This window comes from Doryrhamphus excisus, chromosome 23 (genome assembly GCF_030265055.1).
Source record: "Doryrhamphus excisus isolate RoL2022-K1 chromosome 23, RoL_Dexc_1.0, whole genome shotgun sequence".
Taxonomy (NCBI): Eukaryota; Metazoa; Chordata; class Actinopteri; order Syngnathiformes; family Syngnathidae; genus Doryrhamphus; species Doryrhamphus excisus.
In genome coordinates, this window is record NC_080488.1 from 877,325 (window position 1) to 905,156 (window position 27,832).

The window sequence follows — 27,832 nt, forward strand, 5'->3', positions numbered from 1 at the left end:
CCCTTTGGTCACAGACCACTGGCTCAAAGCTGCACCCCAGAATTGTGATGAAATTCCCCCAAAAAACATCAGAAGAAACACTCATCGAACTTTCTATACAATTTAATTGTTTTTATCTGACAGAATGCACACAAAAAATGGAGAAAAACAAATCTGATCTCACGTCTGATCAATTTACAAACACCAACAATGACATTTAATTGCATTTTATTGTGAAAAGAGAAGGTACAATAAAAGAGATTCGACTGAAAGTAACATCCAAATGTGGCTAAATCTTTGAAGGGTGACAAAAATGTGCAGGAAAATACATGACAGTTTCTAAACACGGTGACTGCATTTATGCTCTATGAAACATCATCACACTGAAAAGAATACAATATGTTGTTATACAGGCCCCCGTTTAGGATGCAGAAGTATTTCCGCGCTGGTTAAACAAAATCAAAGCGTTGAAGTAAAACTGTCTATAACTGCTGTAGAAACAACACTTTCCTTCAAATAACTACTCTGACCAGAATTATACCACAACCGTTCATCGACATTTTTTTAATTGAATGAAACAGGACAAAATAGCAATAGCAGAAGCAAAGTCATTAGTGGAAAATTTGGTGGCGTATGCTCAATAAATCTTGACTATGTACAAAAAAAAAAAACAATATTTATTACAATACATTTCGATCTTATTTACAGTCTGATGGGGCTTAAACTCTCTGCTTTGTCCGTATTACTTATGAGATGGATTTGTGTTTTCTCGGCCTTGGACTTATTTCCTGTACTGAGAGAACCGTTTTCAGATCAGTGAATTTAAGTCATCAACTAATTATTCATTCTTTGGCGATACAGAGAGTTCAATTTTGGGTAATTTGAAAGCACCCCTTGACCCAATGTCACTGCTGGACGACGACGACGATGACAATCTCGATTTTGGGGTGGTCAACGACACACCTGCGCTCCCCTCTGCCGCCGCCGCACCGGCCTCGCCGTACGTCACTTCGTACGAGCCCTTCGACTTTGAACCAAAACCTCCAAACGTGCCAAATTTCAACTTGCCTTTCTTTCCTTCCACTTTTGGTCCCTTGAGGTCGAGTGAAATACCAGCGTCCTCCGCTTCGAGGTGTCCCGAAGGGGAAGCAACTGTAAGCCCACCCTCATCAGAGGACGAACGATGCCTCGACTTCTTGAAAAGATCCAGTGACGCTGACTTACTTTTGGGCGAAACACTGAGTCCAGCGTCTCCCTCTAAATGTAATTTTCCCTCTCCGCTATGGAGACTGAAATCTTTCGAGACCTTGCCTTTTCCACCTGAACTCAGTTCTACCTCTGGACCTCGAAGGTCCCCTGCGCTCCTGCCTTTTGCTTTTGATTTTCCAAAGAAATTTGGTATCTTAACCTTCATCTTTCCTTCACCCGACCTTATTTCTGGACTAGAAACGGCAATATCCTGCGAACCGTGAAGCCCTCCACGAGCTGCAATGTTCAGTGATCCTTTTCCATCGCCTGCCTGGTCCTCAAACTGGGGCAAACTAAAACCGAACCTTGGTAACTTGAGCTTAGGAAATGTGACTGTACCTTCGGGATATCGAAGGCCCCCGATTGTGCTGCTTGGAAGTCGGATTTGGGGTGTCTTTAATCTCACATCTGAGCCTTCAAGGGTAATATCCTGACTGTTGCTAACAGAACCCTGGAAGCCGATATCGGGGGATTTCAGATCCTCAGATAAAGATCCATCACCTTTCACTTTGGGGGATTTGATATCAAATTCCACATCAGGAAAATGTAGCTTACCAAAAAGAGGCTTCTTCACTTTTGTTCTTTGAACGTTCGTTTTGGGTGTGTCTACATCGACATCGATTGTTGGTGTTTCTGTGTCAAAATCGGATTTCTTTCCCTTTCCTGTGACTTTAGGAAGTTTAAATTTACCCTTTTTCCCCTTTATGTTGACATCCACATCAGGGTATGAGACATCCACTTCTCCTTTAATGCTGGGGCCTTCAAAGGCACCCTTGGGACCCTTTGTGGCAACTTTTGGACCTTTGACATCCAATCCTGCTGTTTTTATTTTTCCATCAAAACTTGGTTCTGACACGTCTACATTACCTTTAAGGTCGGGACTTTTCACATGGACATCAACATTTGGCATGGAGATCTTTGCTCCGGGGAGTTTTGGCATCTTTAATTTAGATCCCTTGATCTTACCACTCGGACCGCCAATGTCAACATCTGGTCCTCGGATGTTCAGCTCGGAGTCCAAATCGGCTGTTGGTAGCCCAACGTCAATTTGAGGGCCTTCAATGTCAAGCTCCGGAACCTTGATGTCAATATTGCCCTTTGGAATGCTCGGACCTTCCACTTTTGGACCTTTAAAGCCAAATTCAGGCATTTTGATTTTTGGAAATCCTATTCCAGTCTTGGGTCCCTCGATGTCGACTTGTGGACCTTTGATGTCCACGTCAGGTGCTTGTATGGCTCCCTCAATACTTGGTGCTGATACATCGACATCACCTTTTAGATTAGGGCCTTTTATATTCAAATCCACATCAGACATGGTGATATTTGGTCCTGTCAGTTTTGGCATCTTGATTTTTGGTCCTTTAATCTTCCAACTGGGACTGTCAGTGTCAACATCTGGTCCTTCAATGCTCATCTCGGGGCATTTAATGTCCAAATCAGCTTTTGGGAGATTGACATCAACTTCTGGGGCCTTCACATGAATATTAGCTTTGGGGAGTTTTATGTCCGTGTCTGGACTCTCCACTTTTGGACCTTTGAAGCCAAATTCTGGCATTTTCATTTTTGGCAATCCAAAACCAGATGTGGGACCCTTTATGTCAACATTTGGGCCTCTGACGTTTATGTCTCCCTCTATATTTGGTGCTGACACATCTACATCGCCTTTGAGTTTCGGACCCGTCACATTGAAATCAACATCGGGCATAGAGATGTTTGGGCCTGTCAGTTTTGGCATCTTGAATTTTGGTCCCTTGATCTTCCAACTGGGACTGTCGATGTCAACATCTGGTCCTTCAATGTCCAAATCAGCTTTTGGGAGATTCACATCAATTTCTGGGGCCTTGACATCAATATTAGTGTTGGGAAGGTTTATGTCAACATCCGGACCCTCCATTTTTGGACCTTTGATGGCAAATCCAGGCATTTTGATTTTTGGAAATGCTATTCCAGCCTTCGGTCCCTCAATGTCAACTTTTGGACCTTTGATGTCCACATCAGATATGTTTATGTCTCCCTCTATATTTGGCACTGACACATCCACATCACCTTTGAGTTTTGGGCCTTTAATATTCAAATCAACATTGGGCATGGAGAGGTTTGGTCCTGAGACTTTGGGCATCTTGAGTTTTGGTCCCTTGATCTTCCAACCGGGACTGTCAATGTCAACATCTGGTCCTTCAATGCTCATCTCAGGGCATTTGATGTCCACATCAGCTGTTGGGGGACTGACATCAACTTCTGCGCCCTCCAGTTTTGGACCTTTGAAGCCAAAATCTGGCAATTTGAATTTTGGCAATCCAAAACCGGAGGTGGAACCCTTTATGCCAACATTTGGGCCGCTGATGTCCACATCAGGTGCTTGTAGGTCTCCCTCAATACTTGGTGCTGACACATCTAGATCACCTTTGAGTTTCGGGCCCGTCACATTGAAATCAACATCAGGCAAGGAGATGTTTGGGCCTGTCAGTTTTGGCATCTTCAATTTTGGCCCCTTGATCTTCCAACTGGGACTGTCAATGTCAACATCTGGTCCTTCAATGTCCAAATCAGCTTTTGGGAGATTCATCTCAGGGCATTTGATGTCCACATCAGCTGTTGGGGGATTGACATCAACTTCTACACCCTCCAGTTTTGGACCTTTGATGCCAAATTCGGGCATTTTGAATTTGGGCAATCCAAAACCAGAGGTGGAACCCTTTATGCCAACATTTGGGCCGCTGATGTCCACATCAGGTGCTTGTAGGTCTCCCTCAATACTTGGCGCTGACACATCTACATCACCTTTGAGTTTAGGGCCTTTTACACTGAAATCCACATCAGGCAAGGAGATGTTTGGTCCTTGCAGTTTTGGCATCTTCAATTTTGGCCCCTTGATCTTCCAACTGGGACTGTCAATGTCAACATCCGGTCCTTCAATGTCCATCTTGGGGCATTTAATGTCCACATCAGTTTTTGGGAGACTGACGTCAACTTGAGGCCCTTTCATGTCAACCCCGGGGACATTGACGTCAATATTAGCTTTGGGAAGGTTGACGTCAATGTCAGGACACTGCGCTTGTGGACCTTTGATGCCAAATTGTGGCATTTTGAATTTTGGCAATTCAAATCCCATATTAGGTCCCTTGATGCCACCCTCGGGGACTTTGACGTTAATTTTGGGTCCTTTCATTTCTCCCTCAATATTTGGTAGTGACAAGTCCAAATCACCTGTATGTTTAGCGCCTTTCAGACCGAAGTCCACATCTGGCATCTTGAATTTTGATCCCTTGATCTTACCGGTGGGACTGTCCATGTCAACATCAATATTTGCCTTGGGGAGGCTGATGTCAAAATCAGGATCTTCCAACTTTGGACCTTTCACATCGACACTTGGTACTTTTAAATCTATTTTAGTCTTTTTTGGACCCTTGAATCCAAACTTTGGCATTTTGAATTTCGGTTTCTTTGTGCTGATTTCAGGAACATCAACGGCAACATCTGAAATGTCAAGTTCTGTTTTTGGCAATTGAATGTTTCCTTCGATATTACCCTTGGATGTGGGGAGGCTTACGTCAACTTCTGGTGCTTTTACCTTCGGACCTTTGAAGCCAAATTCTGGCATTTTTAATTTTGGTAAGTCAAATCCACTCTTGGATCCCTGGATTTCAAGTGTGGGGCCTTTGAGTTTCAGTTCTGGGGCTTTTATATCCCCCTTCATACTTGGTCCTGATACATCAAGATCACCTTTTGCATCAATTTCGGGTACTTGTATATCTGCCTCGATATTTGGTACTGACACATCTACATCCCCTTTCAGTTTGGGGCGTTTCATCTTGATGTCCAGATTTGGCATGGTGATGTTTGGGCCTGAGATTTGTGGCATCTTGAAATTAGGTCCCTTGAGCTTCCAACTGGGACTATCAACATCAACATCTGGTCCTTCGATGTCCACGTTAGGGCCCTTCACGTTTATATCGGCTTTTGGAAGACTGACATCAACGTCTGGCATGTTGACATCAATATTAGCCTTGGGAACGTTGACATCAATGTCAGGACCCTTGAAGCCAAATTCTGGCATTTTGACTTTTGGCATCTTGAAATTCGGCCCTTTGAACTTCCAACTGGGGCTATCAACATCAACATCTGGTCCTTCGATGTCCACCTTAGGACCCTTCATGTTTATATCAGCTTTTGGAAGACTGGCATCAACGTCTGGGATGTTGACATCAATATTAGCCTTGGGAACGTTGACATCAATGTCAGGACCCTCGAAGCCAAATTCTGGCATTTTGACTTTTGGCATTTTGAAATTAGGTCCTTTGAACTTCCAACTGGGACTATCAACATCAACATCAGGTCCTTCGATGTTCACCTTAGGGCCCTTCATGTCTATATCAGCTTTTGGAAGACTGGCATCAACGTCTGGCATGTTGACATCAATATTAGCCTTGGGAACGTCGACATCAATGTCAGGACCCTTAAAGCCAAATTCTGGCATTTTGACTTTTGGCATCTTGAAATTCGGCCCTTTGAACTTCCAACTGGGGCTATCAACATCAACATCTGGTCCTTCGATGTTCACCTTAGGGCCCTTCATGTCTATATCGGCTTTTGGAAGACTGGCATCAACGTCTGGCATGTTGACATCAATATTAGCCTTGGGAACGTTGACATCAATGTCAGGACCCTTAAAGCCAAATTCTGGCATTTTGACTTTTGGCATCTTGAAATTCGGCCCTTTGAACTTCCAACTGGGGCTATCAACATCAACATCAGGTCCTTCGATGTCCACGTTAGGGCCCTTCATGTCTATATCAGCTTTTGGAAGACTGGCATCAACGTCTGGCATGTTGACATCAATGTTAGCCTTGGGAACGTTGACATCAATGTCAGGACCCTTGAAGCCAAATTCTGGCATTTTGACTTTTGGCATCTTGAAATTAGGTCCTTTGAACTTCCAACTGGGACTATCAACGTCAACATCTGGTCCTTCGATGTCCACCTTAGGGCCCTTCATGTTTATATCAGCTTTTGGAAGACTGACATCAACGTCTGGCATGTTGACATCAATGTTAGCCTTGGGAACGTTGACATCAACTTCGGGGCATTCTAGATTTGGACCCTTAAATCCAAATTCTGGCATTTTGACTTTTGGCATCTTGAAATTCGGCCCTTTGAACTTCCAACTGGGACTATCAACATCAACATCAGGTCCTTCGATGTCCACGTTAGGGCCCTTCATGTTTATATCAGCTTTTGGAAGACTGGCGTCAACGTCTGGCATGTTGACATCAATATTAGCCTTGGGAACGTTGACATCAATGTCAGGACCCTTGAAGCCAAATTCTGGCATTTTGACTTTTGGCATCTTGAAATTAGGTCCTTTGAACTTCCAACTGGGGCTATCAACATCAACATCTGGTCCTCCAATGTCCACCTTAGGGCCCTTCATGTCCAAATCAGCTTTTGGAAGACTGACATCAACTTTGGGGCCTTCAATGTCAACCCCTGGGATGTTGACATCAATATTAGCTTTGGGAAGGTTGACGTCAATATCGGGACACTCTGGTTTGGTACCTTTAAAACCAAATTCTGGCATTTTGATTTTTGGTAATTCAAACCCAGACTTGGATCCCTTAATGTCAACTTTAGGACCTTTTATATCAATTTCGGGTGCTTTTGCATCTCCTTCGATATGTGGTACTGACACGTCTACATCCCCTTTGATCTTGTGGCCTTTCAAATTGAAATCCACGTCAGGCATGGAGATGTTTGGTCCAGAGAGTTTTGGCATCTTGAATTTTAGTCCCTTGATCTTGCCACCTGGACTCTGAATATCAACATCCGGTTTTTTAATGTCAATTTCTGGAGTTGTAATCCCTTTTATGTCCATTTTTGGACCACTTATGTCCACGTCGGGTCCTTTAATGTTTCCCTCAATATTTGGTGATGACACATCAACATCACCTTTGAGTTTAGAGCCTTTAATATTGAAATCAACATCGGGCATAGAGATGTGTGGTCCTGATAGTTTTGGCATCTTGAATTTTGGTCCCTTGATCTTCCAACTGGGACTGTCAATGTCAACATCTGGTCCTTCAATGTCAATCTCCGGGCCTTTGATGTCCAAATTCGTCTTTGGGAGATTGACATCTACTTTAGCCTTGGGGAGGTTGATATTGACATCTGGACCCTCCACTTTTGGACCTTTCAAACCAAATTCTGGCATTTTGAATTTTGGTAATTCAAAATCAACTGTAGGACCTTTCACGCCAGCTTTTGGACCTTTGATATCCATTTCTGGTGCTGTTATTTCTCCCTCGATGTTTGGTATTGACACATCAACATCGCCTTTGACCTTGGGGCCTTTCAGATTGAAGTCCACATCAGGCATGGAGATTTTTGGTCCTGATAGTTTTGGCATCTTGAATTTGGGTCCCTTGATCTTGCCACCTAGACCATCAACATCAACATTTGGTCCTTCAATGTCCAATTCTGGGCCTTCAATGTCCAAATCTGTTTTCGGGAGATTAATATCAACTTCTGGTGCTTGCAGTTTAACATCAGGGACCTTGACATCAAGGCTACCTTTGGGGAGTTTGATGTCGACATTTGGACCCTCCACTTTTGGACCTTTCAAACCAAATTCTGGCATTTTGAATTTTGGTAATCCAAAATCAACCGTCGGACCTTTCACGCCAGCTTTTGGACCTTTGATATCCATTTCTGGTGCTGTTATTTCTCCCTCGATGTTTGGTATTGACACATCGACATCGCCTTTGACCTTGGGGCCTTTCAGATTGAAGTCCACATCAGGCATGGAGATTTTTGGTCCTGATAGTTTTGGCATCTTGAAATTAGGTCCTTTGAACTTCCAACTGGGGCTATCAACATCAACATTTGGTGCTGCAATGTCCAATTCCGGGCCTTTAATGTCCAAATCTGCTTTCGGGAGATCAATATCAACTTCTGGAGCTTGCAATTTAACATCAGGGACCTTGACATCAAGGTTAGCCTTGGTAAGGTTCACATCAATGTCAGGGCCCTCTAGATTTGGACTCTTTAGGTTGAATTCTGGCATTTTGATTTTTGGTAATTCAAACGCAGCGTTCGGTCCCTTAATGTCAAGGGTTGGTCCTTTCATGTCAATTTCCGGTGCTTTTATGTTCCCCTCAATATTTGGTACTGACACATCTACATCTCCTTTCAATTTTGGGCGTTTCATATTGATGTCCAGACTGGGCACGGTGATTTTTGGGCCTGAAATTTTTGGCATCTTGAAATTAGGTCCCCTCAGCTTCCAACTGGGACTATCAACATCAACATCTGGTCCTTCGATGTCCACCTTAGGGCCCTTTATGTCTATATCGGTTTTTGGAAGACTGGCATCAATGTCTGGCATGTTGACATCAATATTAGCCTTGGGAACGTTGACATCAATGTCAGGACCCTTGAAGCCAAATTCTGGCATTTTGACTTTTGGCATCTTGAAATTCGGCCCTTTGAACTTCCAACTGGGGCTATCAACATCAACATCTGGTCCTTCGATGTCCACCTTAGGGCCCTTCATGTCTATATCGGTTTTTGGAAGACTGGCATCAATGTCTGGCATGTTGACATCAATATTAGCCTTGGGAACGTTGACATCAATGTCAGGACCCTTGAAGCCAAATTCTGGCATTTTGACTTTTGGCATCTTGAAATTTGGCCCTTTGAACTTCCAACTGGGGCTATCAACGTCAACATCTGGTCCTTCGATGTCCACCTTAGGGCCCTTCATGTCTATATCAGCTTTTGGAAGGCTGACATCAAATTCAGGGCCTTCAACGTCAACCTTTGGCATGTTGACATCAATGTTAGGTTTGGGAAGGTTGACGTCAACGTCAGGGCATTCTAGTTTTGGACCTTTAAAGCCAAATCCTGGCATTTTGACTTTTGGCATCTTGAAATTAGGTCCCTTCAGCTTCCAACTGGGACTCTCAACATCAACGTCTGGTCCTTCGATGTCCATCTTCAGGCCTTTGATGTCCACATCAGCTTTAGGAAGACTGACATCCACCTCGGGGACTTTGGCATCAAAATTTGCCTCAGGGGGGTTTATGTCAATGTGTGGACCCTCCACTTTCGGACCTTTGAAACCAAATTCTGGCATTTTGAATTTCGGTAATCCAAAACCAATCGAAGGACCTTTCACGTCTGCTTTGGGACCTGTGATACCCATTGCTGGCGCTCCCTCGATGGTTGGTACTGAAACATCTACATCGCCTTTGACCTTAGAACCCTTCAGATGTAGGTCAACATCAGGCATGGAGATGTTTGGTCCTGATAATTTTGGCATCTTGAATTTGGGTCCTTTGATCTTTCCACCTAGACCATCAATCTCAACATCTGGTGCTTCAATGTCCATTGTTGGACCTTTAATGTCCAAATCTGCTTTTGGGAGATTAACATCCAACTCTGGCGCTTGCAATTCAACATCAGGGCCCTTAACATCAACATCAAAGTCAGGACATTCCACGTTTGGACCTTTCAAACCAAATTTCGGTAGTTTGAATTTTGGTAAATCAAATCCAGTGTTGGACCCCTTAATATCAACTTTCGGGCCTTTTAGTTCAATTTCTGGGGCTTTAACATTGCCTTCAATTCCTGGTACTGACACATCTACATCACCTTTGACTTTTGGGCTTTTCAGGTTGAAGTCCACACTGGGCAGGCTTGGTCCTGAGAGTTTTGGCATCTTGAATTTAGATCCCTTGATCTTCCAGTTGGGACTGTCAATGTCAACATCTGGTACTTCGATGTCCAATTTTTGGCCTTTGATGTCCAAATCACCGACGTCAACTTTTGGGCCCTGAATGTCCACCTCAGGGACCTTGACATCAATATCAGCCTTGGGGAGGTTTATTTCTGGACCCTCTACTGTTGGACCTTTCAAAGCAAATTCTGGCATTTTGAATTTCGGTAATCCAAAGCCAGAGCCTTTCATGTCAGGTTTTGAAACTTTGATATCAATTTCTGGAGCTTTTATATCCCCCTCAACCTTAGGGACTGACACATCTACATCGCCTTTGCCCTTGGGGCCTTTCAGTTGTAAGTCCACATCAGGCATGGAGATTTTTGGTCCTGATATTTTGGGCATTTTGAATTTGGGTCCCTTGATCTTGCCGCCTAGACCACCGACGTCTACATCTGGTGCGTCAATGTCCAATTTTGGGCCTTTGATGTCCAAATCACATTTTGGGAGACTGACGTCAACTTCTGGGCCCTGAATGTCAACTTCAGGGACCTTCATATCAACATTAGCCTTGGGGATGTTTATGTCCATTTCTGGACCCTCGACTGTTGGACCTTTCAAACCAAATTCTGGCATTTTGAATTTTGGTAATCCAAAACCAATGGTAGGACCTTTCATGTCAGGTTTTGAACCTTTGATATCAATTTCTGGAACTTTTATATCTCCCTCAACTTTTGGGACGGACACATCTACATTGCCTTTGATCTTGGGAGATTTCAGGTGTAAGTCCACATCAGGCATGGAGATTTTTGGTCCTGTTATTTTTGGCATCTTGAATTTGGACCCCTTGATCTTTCCAACATCAACATCAACATCTGGTGCGTTGATGTCCAAATCAACCTTTGGGATATTGACATCCATATTAGCCTCGGGAAGGTTTATGTCGACGTCAGGACTCTCCACTTTCGGACCTTTCATTACAAATTCTGGCATTTTGAATTTTGGTAAGCCAAAACCAATTGTAGGACCTTTCACATCAACATTGGGTCCTTTGATATTCATTTCTGGAGGTTGTATATCTCCCTTGACATTTGGTAGTGACACATCTAGATCGCCTTTCATCCCGGGACCTTTCAAATCCAGGTTCACATCAGGCATGGAGATTTTTGGTCCTGTTATTTTTGGCATCTTGAATTTGGACCCCTTGATCTTTCCAACATCAACATCAACATCAACATCTGGTGTGTTGATGTCCAAATCAACTTTTGGAATATTGACATCCATATTAGCCTCGGGAAGGTTTATGTTGACGTCAGGACTCTCGACTTTAGGACCTTTCATTCCAAATTCTGGCATTTTGAATTTTGGTAATCCAAAACCCATTGTAGGACCTTTCACATCAACATTGGGTCCTTTGATATTCATTTCTGGAGGTTGTATATCTCCCTTGACATTTGGTAGTGACACATCAACATCGCCTTTCATCCCGGGACCTTTCAAATCCAGGTTCACATCAGGCATGGAGATTTTTGGTCCTGTTATTTTTGGCATCTTGAATTTGGACCCCTTGATCTTTCCAACATCAACATCAACATCAACATCTGGTGTGTTGATGTCCAAATCAACTTTTGGGATATTGACATCCATATTAGCCTCGGGAAGGTTTATGTTGACGTCAGGACTCTCGACTTTAGGACCTTTCATTCCAAATTCTGGCATTTTGAATTTTGGTAATCCAAAACCCATTGTAGGACCTTTCACATCAACATTGGGTCCTTTGATATTCATTTCTGGAGGTTGTATATCTCCCTTGACATTTGGTAGTGACACATCTAGATCGCCTTTCATCCCGGGACCTTTCAAATCCAGGTTCACATCAGGCATGGAGATTTTTGGTCCTGTTATTTTGGGCATCTTGAATTTGGACCCCTTGATCTTTCCAACATCAACATCAACGTCTGGTGTGTTGATGTCCAAATCAACTTTTGGAATATTGACATCCATATTAGCCTCGGGAAGGTTTATGTTGACGTCAGGACTCTCGACTTTAGGACCTTTCATTCCAAATTCTGGCATTTTGAATTTTGGTAAGCCAAAACCCATTGTAGGACCTTTCACATCAACATTGGGTCCTTTGATATTCATTTCTGGAGGTTGTATATCTCCCTTGACATTTGGTAGTGACACATCGACATCGCCTTTGATCCCAGGACCTTTCAAATCCAGGTTCACATCAGGCATGGAGATTTTTGGTCCTGTTATTTTGGGCATCTTGAATTTGGACCCCTTGATCTTTCCAACATCAACATCAACGTCTGGTGTGTTGATGTCCAAATCAACTTTTGGAATATTGACATCCATATTAGCCTCGGGAAGGTTTATGTTGACGTCAGGACTCTCGACTTTAGGACCTTTCATTCCAAATTCTGGCATTTTGAATTTTGGTAAGCCAAAACCCATTGTAGGACCTTTCACATCAACATTGGGTCCTTTGATATTCATTTCTGGAGGTTGTATATCTCCCTTGACATTTGGTAGTGACACATCGACATCGCCTTTGATCCCAGGACCTTTCAAATCCAGGTTCACATCAGGCATGGAGATTTTTGGTCCTGTTATTTTGGGCATCTTGAATTTGGACCCCTTGATCTTTCCAACATCAACATCAACATCAACGTCTGGTGTGTTGATGTCCAAATCAACTTTTGGGATATTGACATCCATATTAGCCTCGGGAAGGTTTATGTCGACGTCAGGACTCTCGACTTTAGGACCTTTCATTCCAAATTCTGGCATTTTGAATTTTGGTAAGCCAAAACCAATTGTAGGACCTTTCACATCAACATTGGGTCCTTTGATATTCATTTCTGGAGGTTGTATATCTCCCTTGACATTTGGTAGTGACACATCTAGATCGCCTTTCATCCCGGGACCTTTCAAGTCCAGGTTCACATCAGGCATGGAGATTTTTGGTCCTGTTATTTTTGGCATCTTGAATTTGAGCCCCTTGGTCTTTCCAACATCAACATCAACATCAACATCTGGTGTGTTGATGTCCAAATCAACTTTTGGAATATTGACATCCATATTAGCCTCGCCAAGGTTTATGTCGACGTCAGGACTCTCCACTTTAGGACCTTTCATCCCAAATTCTGGCATTTTGAATTTTGGTAATCCAATCGTGGGACCTTTCACATCAACATTGGGTCCTTTGATATTCATTTCTGGAGGTTGTATATCTCCCTCGACATTTGGTAGTGACACATCTAGATCGCCTTTCATCCCGGGACCTTTCAAATCCAGGTTCACATCAGGCATGGAGATTTTTGGTCCTGTTATTTTTGGCATCTTGAATTTGAGCCCCTTGGTCTTTCCAACATCAACATCAACATCTGGTGTGTTGATGTCCAAATCAACTTTTGGGATATTGACATCCATATTAGCCTCAGGAAGGTTTATGTCGACGTCAGGACTCTCGACTTTAGGACCTTTCATCCCAAATTCTGGCAATTTGAATTTTGGTAATCCAATCGTGGGACCTTTCACATCAACATTGGGTCCTTTGATATTCATTTCTGGAGGTTGTATATCTCCCTTGACATTTGGTAGTGACACATCTAGATCGCCTTTCATCCCGGGACCTTTCAAATCCAGGTTCACATCAGGCATGGAGATTTTTGGTCCTGTTATTTTTGGCATCTTGAATTTGGACCCCTTGATCTTTCCAACATCAACGTCAACATCAACATCAACGTCTGGTGTGTTGATGTCCAAATCAACTTTTGGGATATTGACATCCATATTAGCCTCGCCAATGTTTATGTCGACGTCAGGACTCTCCCCTTTAGGACCTTTCATTCCAAATTCTGGCATTTTGAATTTTGGTAATCCAAAACCAATTGTAGGACCTTTCACATCAACATTGGGTCCTTTGATATTCATTTCTGGAGGTTGTATATCTCCCTTGACATTTGGTAGTGACACATCTAGATCGCCTTTCATCCCGGGACCTTTCAAATCCAGGTTCACATCAGGCATGGAGATTTTTGGTCCTGTTATTTTTGGCATCTTGAATTTGAGCCCCTTGGTCTTTCCAACATCAACATCAACATCAACATCTGGTGTGTTGATGTCCAAATCAACTTTTGGAATATTGACATCCATATTAGCCTCGCCAAGGTTTATGTCGACGTCAGGACTCTCCACTTTAGGACCTTTCATCCCAAATTCTGGCATTTTGAATTTTGGTAATCCAATCGTGGGACCTTTCACATCAACATTGGGTCCTTTGATATTCATTTCTGGAGGTTGTATATCTCCCTCAACATTTGGTAGTGACACATCTAGATCGCCTTTCATCCCGGGACCTTTCAAATCCAGGTTCACATCAGGCATGGAGATTTTTGGTCCTGTTATTTTTGGCATCTTGAATTTGAGCCCCTTGGTCTTTCCAACATCAACATCAACATCAACGTCTGGTGTGTTGATGTCCAAATCAACTTTTGGGATATTGACATCCATATTAGCCTCGGGAAGGTTTATGTCGACGTCAGGACTCTCGACTTTAGGACCTTTCAAACCAAATTCTGGCATTTTGAATTTTGGTAATCCAATCGCGGGACCTTTCACATCAACATTGGGTCCTTTGATATTCATTTCTGGAGGTTGTATATCTCCCTCGACATTTGGTAGTGACACATCGACATCGCCTTTCATCCCGGGACCTTTCAAGTTTAGGTTCACATCAGGCATGGAGATTTTTGGTCCTGTTATTTTTGGCATCTTGAATTTGGGTCCCTTGATCTTACAACTGGGACTGTCAATGTCAACATCTGGTCCTTTGACATCCAACTCAGGTCCTTTAATATCCAAATCTGCTGCAGACAGACTGACATCCACTTCAGGACTTTGAATGTCGACTTCTGGGATCTTGACTCCTTTGATATCCATTCCTGGTGCTTTTATTCCTCCTCTGATATTTGGTACAGACACATCTACATCACCTTTGACCTCGGGACCTTTCACTTGTATGTCAACACCAGGCACATTTGGACCTGATATATTTGGTATCTTGAATGTGGGTCCTTTGATCTTGCCACTTAGACCATCACTGTCAAAATCAGGTGTTTTGATGTCCGGTTTTGGATATTTAATGCTCAAATCGGCTTGCAATTCAGTCTCAGGACCCGTAACGTCAATATTAGCCTTGGGTAGTTTGACATCCATTTCGGGAGCTTCCACATTTGCACCTTTAACACCTAAATTAGGCATTTTGAATTTTGGTAAACCAAATCCAGTGTTTGGCCCCTTAATGTCAACCTTGGAGCCTTTAAATCCAATTTCTGGAGCTTTAATATCTCCTTCAATCGCTGACACATCGACTTCAGGGATCTTGACTTTTGGACCTTTGAAATCCATTCCTGATGCTTTTTCTCCTTCGATGTTTGGTACAGTCACATCTACATTGCCTTTGACCTTGGGACCTTGCAGATGTAAGTCGATATCGGGTATGGAGATGTTTTGCCCCGATATTTTTGGCATCTTGAATTTGGCTCCCTTGATTTTGCCACTTAGACCACCAGTGTCAGCATCTGGTACTTCAAGATCTGCTTCGGGGAGAGTAACATCAACTTCTTGTGCTTTCAATTTAACCCCAGGGACCTTGACATCAACATTAGACTTGTGGAAGTTCATATCAATGTCAGGACCTACCACGTTCGGACCTTCACCTTGTGGGAGCTTGACATCAACATCTGGGACCTTCACATCGATGTTTGCTTTGGGAAGGTTGATGTTAACATTAGAACCTTCTATGCTTGGACCTTTTAAGCCAAATTTTGGCAAAGAAAATGCAGTTTTAGACCCCTCGGTGTCCATTTTTGGACCTTTGATATCAATTCCTGGTGTTTTTATACCAACTTTGACAGTTTCTACCGATGCATCTCCATCACTTTTGACTTTTGGGCCTGTCAGATTGATGTCCGCATTCCCCATTGAGACGGTTGGTCCTGATAGTCCAGGGATCTTGATTGTCGATTCCTTGATTTTGATGTCAACATTCGGTGCGTCAATGTCAGTTTTCGGGAGGTTGACATCAACTTTTGGCAATTCAACCTTTGGGCCCGTAACGTCAATATCAATGCCTGTCTTGGGCCCTTTTGTGTCAATTTTGGGTCCTGTCAGTTCAATTTCAGTTGCTTGTACATTTGGTAGTGACACATCGACACTGCTTCTGACCATTGGTCCTGTCCGATCGAAGTCCATATTAGGCTTGGAGATGTTTGGTCCTGTGATTTTAGTCGTCAATCCCTTGGTGTCAAACTTTGGACCTTTGATATTAATTTCTGACACATCAGCTTTCATTTCAGGGCCTCGCAGGTCCACGGTTGGCGCAGTGATGATGGATCCAGTGGTTTTTATTTGAGGTGCCTTGATCTTTCCTCCTTGACTGTCAATATCAACACGAAGTCCTCCAATGTCTACCTCGGGCCCTTCGGGGCCCTCCAGTTTTGGACCTTTAAAGCTGATTTCTGGCATTCTCACCTTGGGTAATTCAAACCCACTTGGAGACCCCTTGATGTCAACTTTTGGGCCTCTGATATCCATTTGTGGCCCTGTTATATCTCCCTCAATAGCTGGTACTGACACAGCTCCATCACCTGTGACTTCAGGGCCTTTTAGATTTAATTCCACATTCGGCGTGGAGATGCTTGGTCTTGAGATGTCAGCTTTGGGAATATTCATTGTGACTTTTGGACCTTGTCCTTTTAGGGCTTCAGTGTTTACCTCAGGACTCCGGATGACAACATCAGGTGTTTTTATGTTGCCTTCTATCTTGGATGTCGACACATTCACTTTGCCAGCCATTTGGGGGCCTGTCTGCCTAATATCCACTTCTGGACTTTTTATATCAAAAGTTGACCTCTTGGCTCCAAATGATGTTACGTTTATCTGAGGTGCTGTGAAATCCCCCTTTGTGACTTCAATGTTCATATCGGGACCTTTAACGTATTTGCTGTCAGAAACCTTTGATTGAATGCTGAAGTGAGCGTTCGCAGAAGGACCTTTCAGGTCACTTTCAGCATCCGTATGACCTTCACTCAGCGAGACTGTTGGCATATGAATGGTGCCCGATTCCTCTGCATGTGGGTGAGTGACAGTAACTTCAGGTACCCTCACCTTTGTTCCCTCATCGCCTTGTCTTCTGTCTATGGATGTCACCAAAATCTGCTTTCCTTTTCCTGGTACAGACGCTCTGCTTTCGCTGTCTGTGAACACATCACTACTTCCCATCCCTCCCATTGAAACGTGCCTACTACCAGTGTTTGCGTTTCCCCTTAGTTTATAAGAGACGTTGCCTAAATCAAAAACTCCTCCCTCGGCTCCCACATTGCCAGAAGGACTGCCCTGGGACATTCTTAAACCAGGCGAGCCGTCCCCTGATTCTTGCCTTTGGCCCTTGAACTCTGGGCTCGAAAGCTCAAGCTGCTCGCTGATGCCACTCGGCATGTCCACGGTGTAGGTGGTGATACGGCGGGTGATGGTCGTCACTGTGCTGCCGTCGCTGCTCGTGCTGCTGTGCCGCTCCGTGCGCACATCCACTCCCTCGGCCAGGTCCTCGGACTTCAGCCTTGGTTTGATCTTCTTTGTGTAAATCCTTTTATAGTCCTCATCATCCCCACTCTGGTTGGACAAAAATGAAAGACATAGGGAATATTCATTTGAAGTTGAAGGAATAACCAGGAAGGACTTTCACATACCGTATGATGATGCAATTGTCAGGTGTTTTTTTTTTTGTTGTTATCTTGTGCAGGATATAGTTTTAGAACTTTTTGGAATACTGACATAAAAATTCCAATCTTAATGATACCCAGCCCTATGTACACATATATACAGTGTACAGTGGAACCTTGCTTAGTAGCCGACCTGGTTAGCGTGTTTTTTAGTTAGCTTAACGCCACAATTTTGCCTAGTTTTGATGGCATTCTTTGGTTAGCATACAGTATGCAATGTAATCCCGATTCCTTATTTATATATGGAATATTTTTGTAGTTATGACATAGAAAACATGTTTGCGATCTTCTAAATGTTTTTTTAAGAGCCCTGCAGACATGAAATACGTTTGCATTATCCAATATAGTCGATATGATCAGAGACATTATCGATTCACCTTCAGAGAGCAGAATGGATGGCGGACAGGAAGTGACATTGGTGATTCCGAGTTGAGTTATAACTTGTTATGGGCTGTGGCCACAACAGTAATTATGATTATGATTATTATTATTGAAAGAGAAAAAATGCCAGTTGACTAATAGTAGGCCGTATGTAGCGAGGAACAACTGTAGTTTGTGTTGGTTATATTTATACGCCTTATATTTATAGTTTTACATCCATAAAACAACTGTAAACGCATATAAATGTTGAATGGAGGGGATGAATAAACATTTAATGTTACGGTGACCTTCATTCCCAAATGCTGGCAACTTTCTTTGGCTCCATTTTGGGTTAAAATTCAGATTTTAACCTTAAGTAACCTTAAGTGTTTCATTCATTCATCATTTATATTTATTTATATTTTTTGACCCAGCCATTTTCTATGCCGCATATTCTCACGAGGGTCGCAGGGGTATGCTGGAGCCTATCCCAGCTGACTTTGGGCAAGAGGCGGGGTACACCCTGAACTAGTCGCCAGCCAAATGCAGTATATTTTTTTATGTAAATTTTTAATTGTCTTGTCCAAACTGTGTAATATATAAAAAACGTGTCTTGTGTTAATATTTTTGGCTTTCTGGAACGGATGAATTTGATTCACATTTGGGAAAAAAACGATTGGGTTAGCGTTGGTTTCAGTTAGAGTCAGACCATCTGGAGAGAATTAACGACACTAACCAAGGTTGTACTACAACAAATTAACTAATTTGTTCATTTAGAAATCACCACATTTGAAGAACTTACGAGAATGATGTCTGGACTGGCGCTTCCAACTCTCCCCTCCCAAGTCAAGGTGCCCATCGGGGAACGACAGGGCGTGCTCAGGGGCGAGTAGCCAGGTGATTTGTCGCCTTTGTTTTGTAGTTTCAGTCCAACCTTGTGACGGTTCAGCGTCTTCAGGAGCTCAGCCGTTTCCTCCGAGCTCATGTTGTCAAAGTAGACAGTGGCCCCCACGATCTGGTCCCCTGCGGATTCAATTGAAAAGTTCATTTGTTTGTTTCTTTTGGCTTTTTCCTGATTTTTGAGTCACATTTTTAAATTTGTTGCTGAATTTTATTTAAAAATAAACAGGACGCGTGACGCTACCTTCATACACTTTCCCAGATCGTGCAGCAGGTGACTCTCCTTTCACTTCTTTGACAAAGATCTCTCCTTCACTTGTCCGCTCAATGGTCAGTCCAGTTTTGTCTGGACCCTCCCAGTCCGGAAAGAGCACTTCCCTCGTTTCCTCCTCGTCAGCCATCTGTACATAATAAGAATAATAATTAATAATAATAATATTAACGGACATAAGAATGAGCTTAGTTGTGTTTTTCCTTTGATGCAAGTGTGTCTTGAACCGTGAGATACCTTGTTTTGTTTCTTTTGCGTTCAAGCCCTGGTGGGAAAGAACGTCACCTCCAACCTTCCTGAAAAAAAAGGAAAAAAAGCTTAAAACTTCACAAACGTACTGCAACATTTGAGGCCAAGTGGTTTCCATCACATCTCTGAGCAATTCTGTGCCCGAGTTAAATAGTTGTAATTCCAAAGATTAACACTAGAGGATGGTAAAATCCTTCCAGACAGCAAAACCTCTCTGTGGTTCTCTTCCGCAAATCAGTCCAACATGGAATCCAACGCCACATATGAAGCCAAAAACATTTATGACAACATGCACTGCCAGGTGCTACTATTCCTGATCTTATCTCATCTTCTTCGAAACAAGACAAGTCGAGTCGACAAGTCATAGGCTTGAAATTTCCCTCCAAGTCATAAGCACTTTTTAGTGTCAATAAAATAAGACATAAATCATAGAAAAGCTCTGATTAGCATTCAGGATTTATGGAAATCCACACATTCGTTATCTAATCTTAAACCTGATTGGACGCATTCAGCGAGGCAGACTCAAAGGGAAAAATGTTGTCATGCTGGGAATGACATAGTAACACTCACGTTAGCGGAACTGATTAGCATTAGCATTCGCTGAAGTCATCAGGCTAACATCCCAGTCATTGTTGTCAAAGTCTTTGATGACATTGTCAAGTCATTGGAGAGCCACACCCACATCTGTCCTGGCAGCGTTAAACTTTTTTTTTTTAAGAAATATTATCCAACATCTTCCACTATGAATCACTTTTATAACAACAATTAGTCATACAGTAATCCCTCGTTTATGGCGGGTAATTGGTTCCTGACCTGACCAAGAGAATTTCCACAAAGAAGGATTCCTTCTTTATAAGCAAAATAGCCAACCTGTTCATGCCCTTTTCAATACAGTTTTTACATTATTAGAGCCCTCTAGGCAGGAAGTAACAACCCTATAGTCACATTTACACCCCTATTTCCAAATGATGTGGATATAATCAGAGAAAATAAGCCATTTAATAAACTAATAAAAACATGTGATTGTGGATTTTGCCGTTAATGTGTTCCGGACGTGCGGAGGACAGGAAGTGACATCAGAGGTTCAGAGTTGAGTTTTAGCTTAATTGGCGACATTCTGGTGCTTGTCTCCCCGAACAATTACTGACACCTAGCGACCAATGTGCAATACTACTACATCTTCTTAATTCTTTGTATTTGTATTTCAGTTAATTTTGCCATTTTCATGCTTGAAAATGTTTATTTTAGGCCAAAATGTGTATTTGTTTGGCTAATCCGCTGCACCCAACCACAAAACACTACAATTTACTGTCCATGTCAACAATGACGGAGTGAAAGTGAGGTACGACTACGCTTGTACAAGTTCCTGCTTCAACCAGTGAATGTGCCCCACTGTTCTGGAACTTAGCAAAACAAGGTTCAAGAGGAGCCCGAGGCGAAGACACACAAACAACACAGCGGCCTCCTGCACATCATCGCTCATGGTTAGCAAAACAACAACACAAACGTTGTCTCTGGAACACACACATAAATGATGAAAGGCCAATTTAGAAGGCGCGCCTCTCATTAAAGTTAAGACGCATTCGCAGAGCGGCGGCATTCCGACATTGCTAGCATGCTGGACCGTGTCCATGTGCAGCTAACATGCAATGCGCGAATAAACACGGGGACGTTTTTAGTCTGGTGCTGGAAAATGAATGCAACGCTGTGAGATCATATCAATTCCACGTTCCAAAATAAACTTTCACAGGCACTCGGGATGCAAATACCAAGGACCAGGGTCGATGCGCATGCTCGTGCGGCGTGAATGGATAGTGTTTATGCCAAAGTTTATGCCAAAGTTTATGCCAAAGTTCATGCCAAAGTTTAATGCCAAGGTTTACGCCAAAGTTTAATGCCAAGGTTTACGCCAAAGTTTACGCCAAAGTTTACGCCAAGGTTTACACCAAGGTTTACGCCAAGGTTTACGCCAAAGTTTATGCCAAAGTTTATGCCAAGGTTTATGCCAAGGTTTACGCCAAAGTTTATGCAAAAGTTTACGCCAATGTTTATGCCAAAGTTTACGCCAATGTTTATGCCAATGTTTACGCCAAAGTTTACGCCAAGGTTTACGCCAAACTTTATGCTAAAGTTTATGCCAAGGTTTACGCCAAAGTTTATGCAAAAGTTTACGCCAATGTTTACGCCAAAGTTTACACCAATGTTTACGCCAAAGTTTACGCCAATGTTTACGCCAAAGTTTACGCCAAGGTTTACGCCAACGTTTACGCCAAAGTTTACGCCAAGGTTTACGCCAAGGTTTATGCCAATGTTTACGCCAAAGTTTACGCCAAGGTTTACGCCAAAGTTTACGCCAAGGTTTATGCCAAAGTTTATGCTAAAGTTTATGCCAAGGTTTACGCCAAAGTTTATGCCAAGGTTTACGCCAAAGTTTAGGCCAAGGTTTACGCCAAAGATTATGCCAAAGTTTCCGCGGACCGCTGGCAGGAACTGGCAGCAACTTTATGGCCTCTCTGCCTTGTTATGTCATGCAGGCTTGACTGAGGCTTGAAATATGAACCTACAAGACAAGACAATGCTCAAGAACACAACTTGAAAGTTTAACATGATTGACACAAAACTTGATTAGTCCGGTCGTCCTTTCAAACATATATCCATTCATAAATTCTGATGTTCTGTGGTTGAATATGGCGTAGCGTTTGCACATTTTTTGCCTGGATGAAGTACTTTCTAGCATTGAAATGTTGACATGAACTATAGTACAAATATAAGGCATTCAGAAGATGCATACAAATTGTGAATGTAGTATTCTATAATGGCCACTAGGTGTCAGGAATTGTTCGGTGAGACAAGCGCCAGACTACAGGGTTTTTTTTATTGAACTTCCTATCCATCCATTTTCTATACCACTTATCCTCACTAGGGTCGTGGGCCTGCTGGAGCCTATCCCAGCTGTCTTATGTCACAATAACATAAGAATAATAATAACACAGGCGACAGATAAACGAAATCAATATAAACTAAAACTGATCAACTAAAACCCAACTCTGAACCCCTGACCTCACTTCCACTTCTATTTTAGTCTAGAATGGTTTCTTTTCTCTGATTATATCCACTATCACGATGAATGTAAAGCTGACTATAGGGGTGCTATGTCGTCTCTAGAGGGCTCTCTAATAATGTTTTAAAAACAGGTGTAATCAGGTTTTCTATGGTCTATGAAAATATTCCATTTATTCCAAGGAATCCTACTTTGTGGAAATTCAGTGATCACATCCGGGTCCGGGACCGGTGTATGACCGTAAGTGAGGGACTAATGGATCGGAACGTTGAGTGTTCACGTGACCAAGAGTCTCCAATATGTGTCATTTCAACTTTAAGTGTGATCCAGTGGAAACTACAAATGCAAACAAACAATCTGAACGTTTTGAATTGGATGTGGTGAAACGTCGCAGGTTTGTTTGCGCTCAGCCTTTCATATTTCAAATTCTCCCCCCTCGCTGATAAAGCGTGAAATATGTGGGCTGGGTTGTTCTCACACTTGTGCCATATTTCTATGAGAATGTTCGGAGGGAGGAGGGGAAGGGGGGGGGGGTGAGGAGGGCAAGGGAACAGCAACAGAGGTGGGAGGAAACGACCTTTAGTGGGAGGGGGCGGAAGAGGGCAGGAAACAGTTAACAAAAACAGAAAAAAAGAAAAGATAGCCGAGGAATTGCTGGAGGAGGAACGTCATCCTCGGAGCGCTGGGAGTGGAAGAGAACCAGAAAAAGCAGAAATGCAAATACGGCAGCAGAGAGAGTTAAGAGTTGGGACGCGAGTCCGATTGCCTCTCAGGTATCAGACTCTCCCCCCCCCCCCTCCTTGGAAACGTTAGATCACATTGTCTCCCAGCATAACCAGTTCTGCAGCTATTTAATAGGACATCCTGGAGCACTTCATCCCAAATCATATTAATATTCCATGCCGATAGTGAGGAAGCCAAGCGGGCCGTCACACCACAACAGTCACGATGTCGTCTTTGTTTTTCATTCCCCTGACTTAAAACTACCCGACTCCTTTAAGAACAAAGAGTATCGTATCATATTTGCTGTGGTTAGGAATACGTTTGAAGCAAACCAAGACGGGACAAAGCCTCTATTAAGAGTTTATTATAGACCGCGACCACGGAACATATGGATGCGTCTCCCTGCTCTGTCATTGGCCAATAGGGGCCGAGCGCCGCCGTGCCTCTGCGCCTCTTTTCCGCTGGAAAGGAATAAATCACCCGACGCTGCTGACTGAAAACAGACCAGCTTGACGGGCGGCTTCATAAGAAGGGGGGGGAAAGGGGTACGCAGGGGCGCAACAGGTGGTGGCTGGGGGTGCAAAAGTATCAGGTTTCCGTTCCAGTCTTCCACTCAAAGGAAGCTTTGCAACAAACATTCCGACACTGTTTTTTAGTCCCCGTGTGCATAATGGAGGGCTGTTCTGAGGTCACACTGGCTGGACGGCCTTGGAGAGCAGAAGTGTGTGCACGTTTTTTTTTTTTGTTTTTTTTTTTAGGGGGGGTCATAAGTTTAGTTTCCCTTCCCTGACCAGCAACAGATGTATGAGAATTTCTTCTTGACATGATGTCAAGGGCAATTACCTTGGATAGCTCAAGCGAGGCCAAGGGCTTCAGTCCTTCAGTCCGATGCGTTGCTTCTTGTTGTCTTGACTTCTGTTGACAAAAAAGCCAGGAGAATTAGGATTCCTTTTACGCAGAGCTTACAAAGTGTGATGGAAAAAGACACTCGGCTTTTCCTGAACAGTGCTATCACATTCTGACACCTCAGGGGATTCAATCAGTCGCCTGTCAAAGGTCACATGTCGCAAACTTAGCAACGCATTTCGGTTCGCTGCTTGATTGGCTGAGATATGGTGGAAGCCCACACCGGAATTCAATATTTCAAAAGAGAGATCACACTGACTGCTAGAAAAGCACCCGGACAGCGCTAACCTCCACCAAGCGCCGTAGTCCCCCCCCCCCCCCCCATGATGCGATTCCCACCAAAATATAATCCTACATTGTTTGTGTCAGTGATATTTTGTACAACCTGTTGGAAACATGTTCATGCTCTGACCATTTTTTGTGCAGTTATGTTCGCAAATAACGAAACTATGTGCACAAAAGTGCCTAAAAAAAGTCATCGTTTTTTTATCGTTTTTTTCCATATCCCATTTCAGACAAATCCTGAAAATTTCATGCAAATCCGTTTAGAACTTTTCAAGTTATTTTCAACACAAAAAAAACAAAGTGATCCCGACAAAAACATAACCTGCGCTTGTGCTTGGCGGAGGTAATAACAAGATAATAATAAGACACGATGATCATATCAGTACATCAAAATTCTCCAGTTGGTGTCCAACAAGGAGCGCGTCTCATCGTGTTATGAATACACCGCATGACTCCAACCGGGTTCTTAATGCTTATCGCAAAAGCCCCTGTTAGCATTCTTAGCTTGCTAACAAAATCAGCTGTGATGTCATCAGCGGTCGACTCTCAAAAATGTTAACACAAATGCGTTTTATAGTTTTACATGCGTAGAGGAATTTTACAGGCAAAGTAAAAGACGAGTGAAAAGCATAAATGAACGTTGAACGTTTATTTTACCTTCAGGGTCCCAAAGACACAACATGGCAACGAAACCAACACCTTCCTGTTTTTGTCATGAGTTGTTTCTTGAAATATGACGTCTAATAATAACAGTATTATTTCTCAGCTTCAAGAGGAAGGCGTTGGTCTCGCTGCCACATCGCTTCTTTGGGAAGAGCCACGTCAAGAATCTACATCTGCAATAAAGGTAAAAGTAACTTAAAGTAAAAGTTGATTTGGTTAATGTACGTTTCAGCTGGAATCAGACGTTGCTAACCAAGGTTGGACTGTATAATCACATGATTCATATCTGGTTATAAAACAAGACAAAAGTCAGGCGAAGCACTTTTTCTTTCCAAGTATGACTTTTGGTGTCACGTTAATATGCTCCTCTTGCTGTAACTTGCCCCAAACTCTGACATGACTGGTACCAGATTGTTGCTTCAGCCCACTGGCACATTTGGAAACAAAGCCATTCCTTTGTCGGAGCAAAGTACAAACAGAAGCAGACTCAGTGTGAGCACAGGCAGGCATCCACCAGTGGGAACATGCCCCTCGGAATCATTCTCATCAGACAGCACCGCCATTAACCTCTCCCGTTCCTGCCGGGTCCTTTTCCGACTGCATTTTTAACCGAGTCTCTGCAAAAATACGAGCCACTGATAGCAGTTGTCTTGTTTGTTTGCATAAGGAGACGTGTGTCGCAGCAGCTGTGCACACTTTGCATCCCGTGCATTCATGTCGCAGCGTCGTACTTTTCGGGGCGTTACTCAAGCAGCTAAAAGGGCCAAAAGCAAAACAGAAGCGTCGGCGTATTTATTGAATGTAGACAAAATCCAAAATGGAAGGCGTGTTATGACTCGCCGGCGGTTTCATTCGTGGACAATTGGCTTTGCTTTGATAGCAAGATTCTTCAACAATGCCGCGCCCGAGTGGACACCAAAAACATGTACGGAAGAGAAGGCGATCCGGGAGTCGGTGTGCTTGCCGAGGGAGCAGCTCGGCGCTCGGCCCCACCCTGGCCTCCGGTCGCACACACATTCCTTGATAGAGCCGGCGGGCCAGCTGGAAGGCCGCCCAGCCTCTCCCGACACTGACTAACGCCAAAGAAATGTTCTCTTTTTGCCTCAGTCGGGCTCTGTTCGGTGCCGGCCGCCCCCCCTGCATGAGTGGCCGCCTCCTGCGGTGCGGCCCAGCGTGCTCGGTTCTGCTCAAATAAACAAGAACACCCACACTCGTTCAGCCTCTTTCCGTCTAGCGCACACTTTCAGTCAGACGCATCGTCATTATCACGTTTTAGTTGAGCTACCTGCCAGACAAAAGTTGTGGAAAGTCGCTCGCATAAATCTGGGAGTGGATTCGATTCAGTTGACGCCACATTTCGCTTTTGGTGAACACAAAAACAGAGCAGTGGCCGTGGTTACAGCTCCGGTGTCTGCAAGGAGGCCACTTTATAGGCTCTGGAATAAAAGCAGCAAATGAAAGAAAAGGAAGAAAGAAGGTAGCAAATTATTGTCACAGCAGAATGGACTCCCTGTTCTTCAAGGGGGACGCATATAGGCTACGCATGCATGCATGTGTGACGCATGGGACAGGAATGCGGCGTCAAGATAAGTGCCGTGCTTCCCAGTACTGCGGCCCAAAACCAAACCGCAAGTCCAGCATGAGAACAAAGCCTGCCCACTGACGTATTAAAACTCTTGTGACTCTGAGAGAAGCTCGAAACAAAGTTGGCAGGAATGTAAAGTTGAAAAGAGAATTTAGCATATCCCAAAAGACGGGATGGAAAGTAGAGAAGTGTGAGGTCTTTTCTTCAGGCGTCCATGGAAGTGCGAGGTGGAAGGACTTCTGATTGAATTTCCTCACATAGGAGAAGGGAGTGTTTCCTTTGTTTTCATTGGCTGGATTCCAGCGTGTGGATGTACGCAACGTTAGGCTACGCCGGGGGGGGGGGAAAACAGCAACACATGCAGATATGCTAACAAATGATCAACAAGTGAAAAGTGCATCAGTAGTATGAATTTCGCCATTTTTGCTGTTGGTCTATGGAATGGTAATTACATATTTCTTCCTCCTATTGTTAGGATTTTATTCTTGTAAAATTTGGACTTTTTATTTCAATTAATATTTCAACTATTGTCTTAAAATTACAGATGTTTTTTGTCATAATGTTAGGATTTTATTGCCAGAATATATTGCCCTTATTCCCATAATATTGTATATTTTTTAATATATATTTCCCCAACCTATTTTTCCAAAAATAACAACTTTATTGACTTTACTTTGATTGTCATGATATTATGATATCTTTTTCCTGAATATTTCAATATCATGCGCTTAAAATGAATTTTTTTTCTCCTAAAATTAAACTTTTTTTCTCATCATATTTTGACTTTCTTCTTATTAATTACCCATTTTACCATTTATGTTTTTTTTTGTTAAATTATATTGTACAATGTACTAGGGATCGACCGATATGGTTTTTTGGGGGCCGATACCGATTTTTTTCCATCACCCTTAGCCGATAGCCGATTTTGCTTGGGCCGATATTTGTGCCCGATACTGCTTTTGATCCCTCAATTTACATGAAAAAATGACCATGATAATAAATATTACAGGTCTCATGTTTAAACAAATATTTATTGAAATGTAAACACTGAACACAATAGGATTCAGCTTTCTTAAACGCAAACACAAAGCTGCCC

The 27,832-nt window shown here is 43.1% G+C and overlaps 1 protein-coding gene across 2 annotated transcripts in view; it reads right to left on the bottom strand.

The window, feature by feature from the left end:
• Nucleotides 1-86: 86 nt before the first annotated feature.
• The window catches only part of ahnak (AHNAK nucleoprotein), a 32,236-nt gene continuing 4,490 nt past the window's right edge, over nucleotides 87-27,832 (bottom strand). The window contains exons 2-7 of one of the 2 annotated variants that reach the window (XM_058062956.1): nucleotides 24,141-24,212; nucleotides 19,502-19,560; nucleotides 19,238-19,394; nucleotides 18,896-19,116; nucleotides 13,792-17,623; nucleotides 87-13,428 (exon numbers count right to left, since the gene is read on the bottom strand). In XM_058062956.1, coding sequence (XP_057918939.1) covers nucleotides 818-13,428; nucleotides 13,792-17,623; nucleotides 18,896-19,116; nucleotides 19,238-19,394 — 16,821 coding nt within the window. In that variant the 5' untranslated portion in view covers nucleotides 19,502-19,560; nucleotides 24,141-24,212 and the 3' untranslated portion in view covers nucleotides 87-817. Of the gene's footprint in view, nucleotides 17,624-18,895; nucleotides 19,117-19,237; nucleotides 19,395-19,501; nucleotides 19,561-24,140; nucleotides 24,213-27,832 lie in introns of both variants that reach the window. The other variant, XM_058062955.1, reaches the window with a different exon arrangement.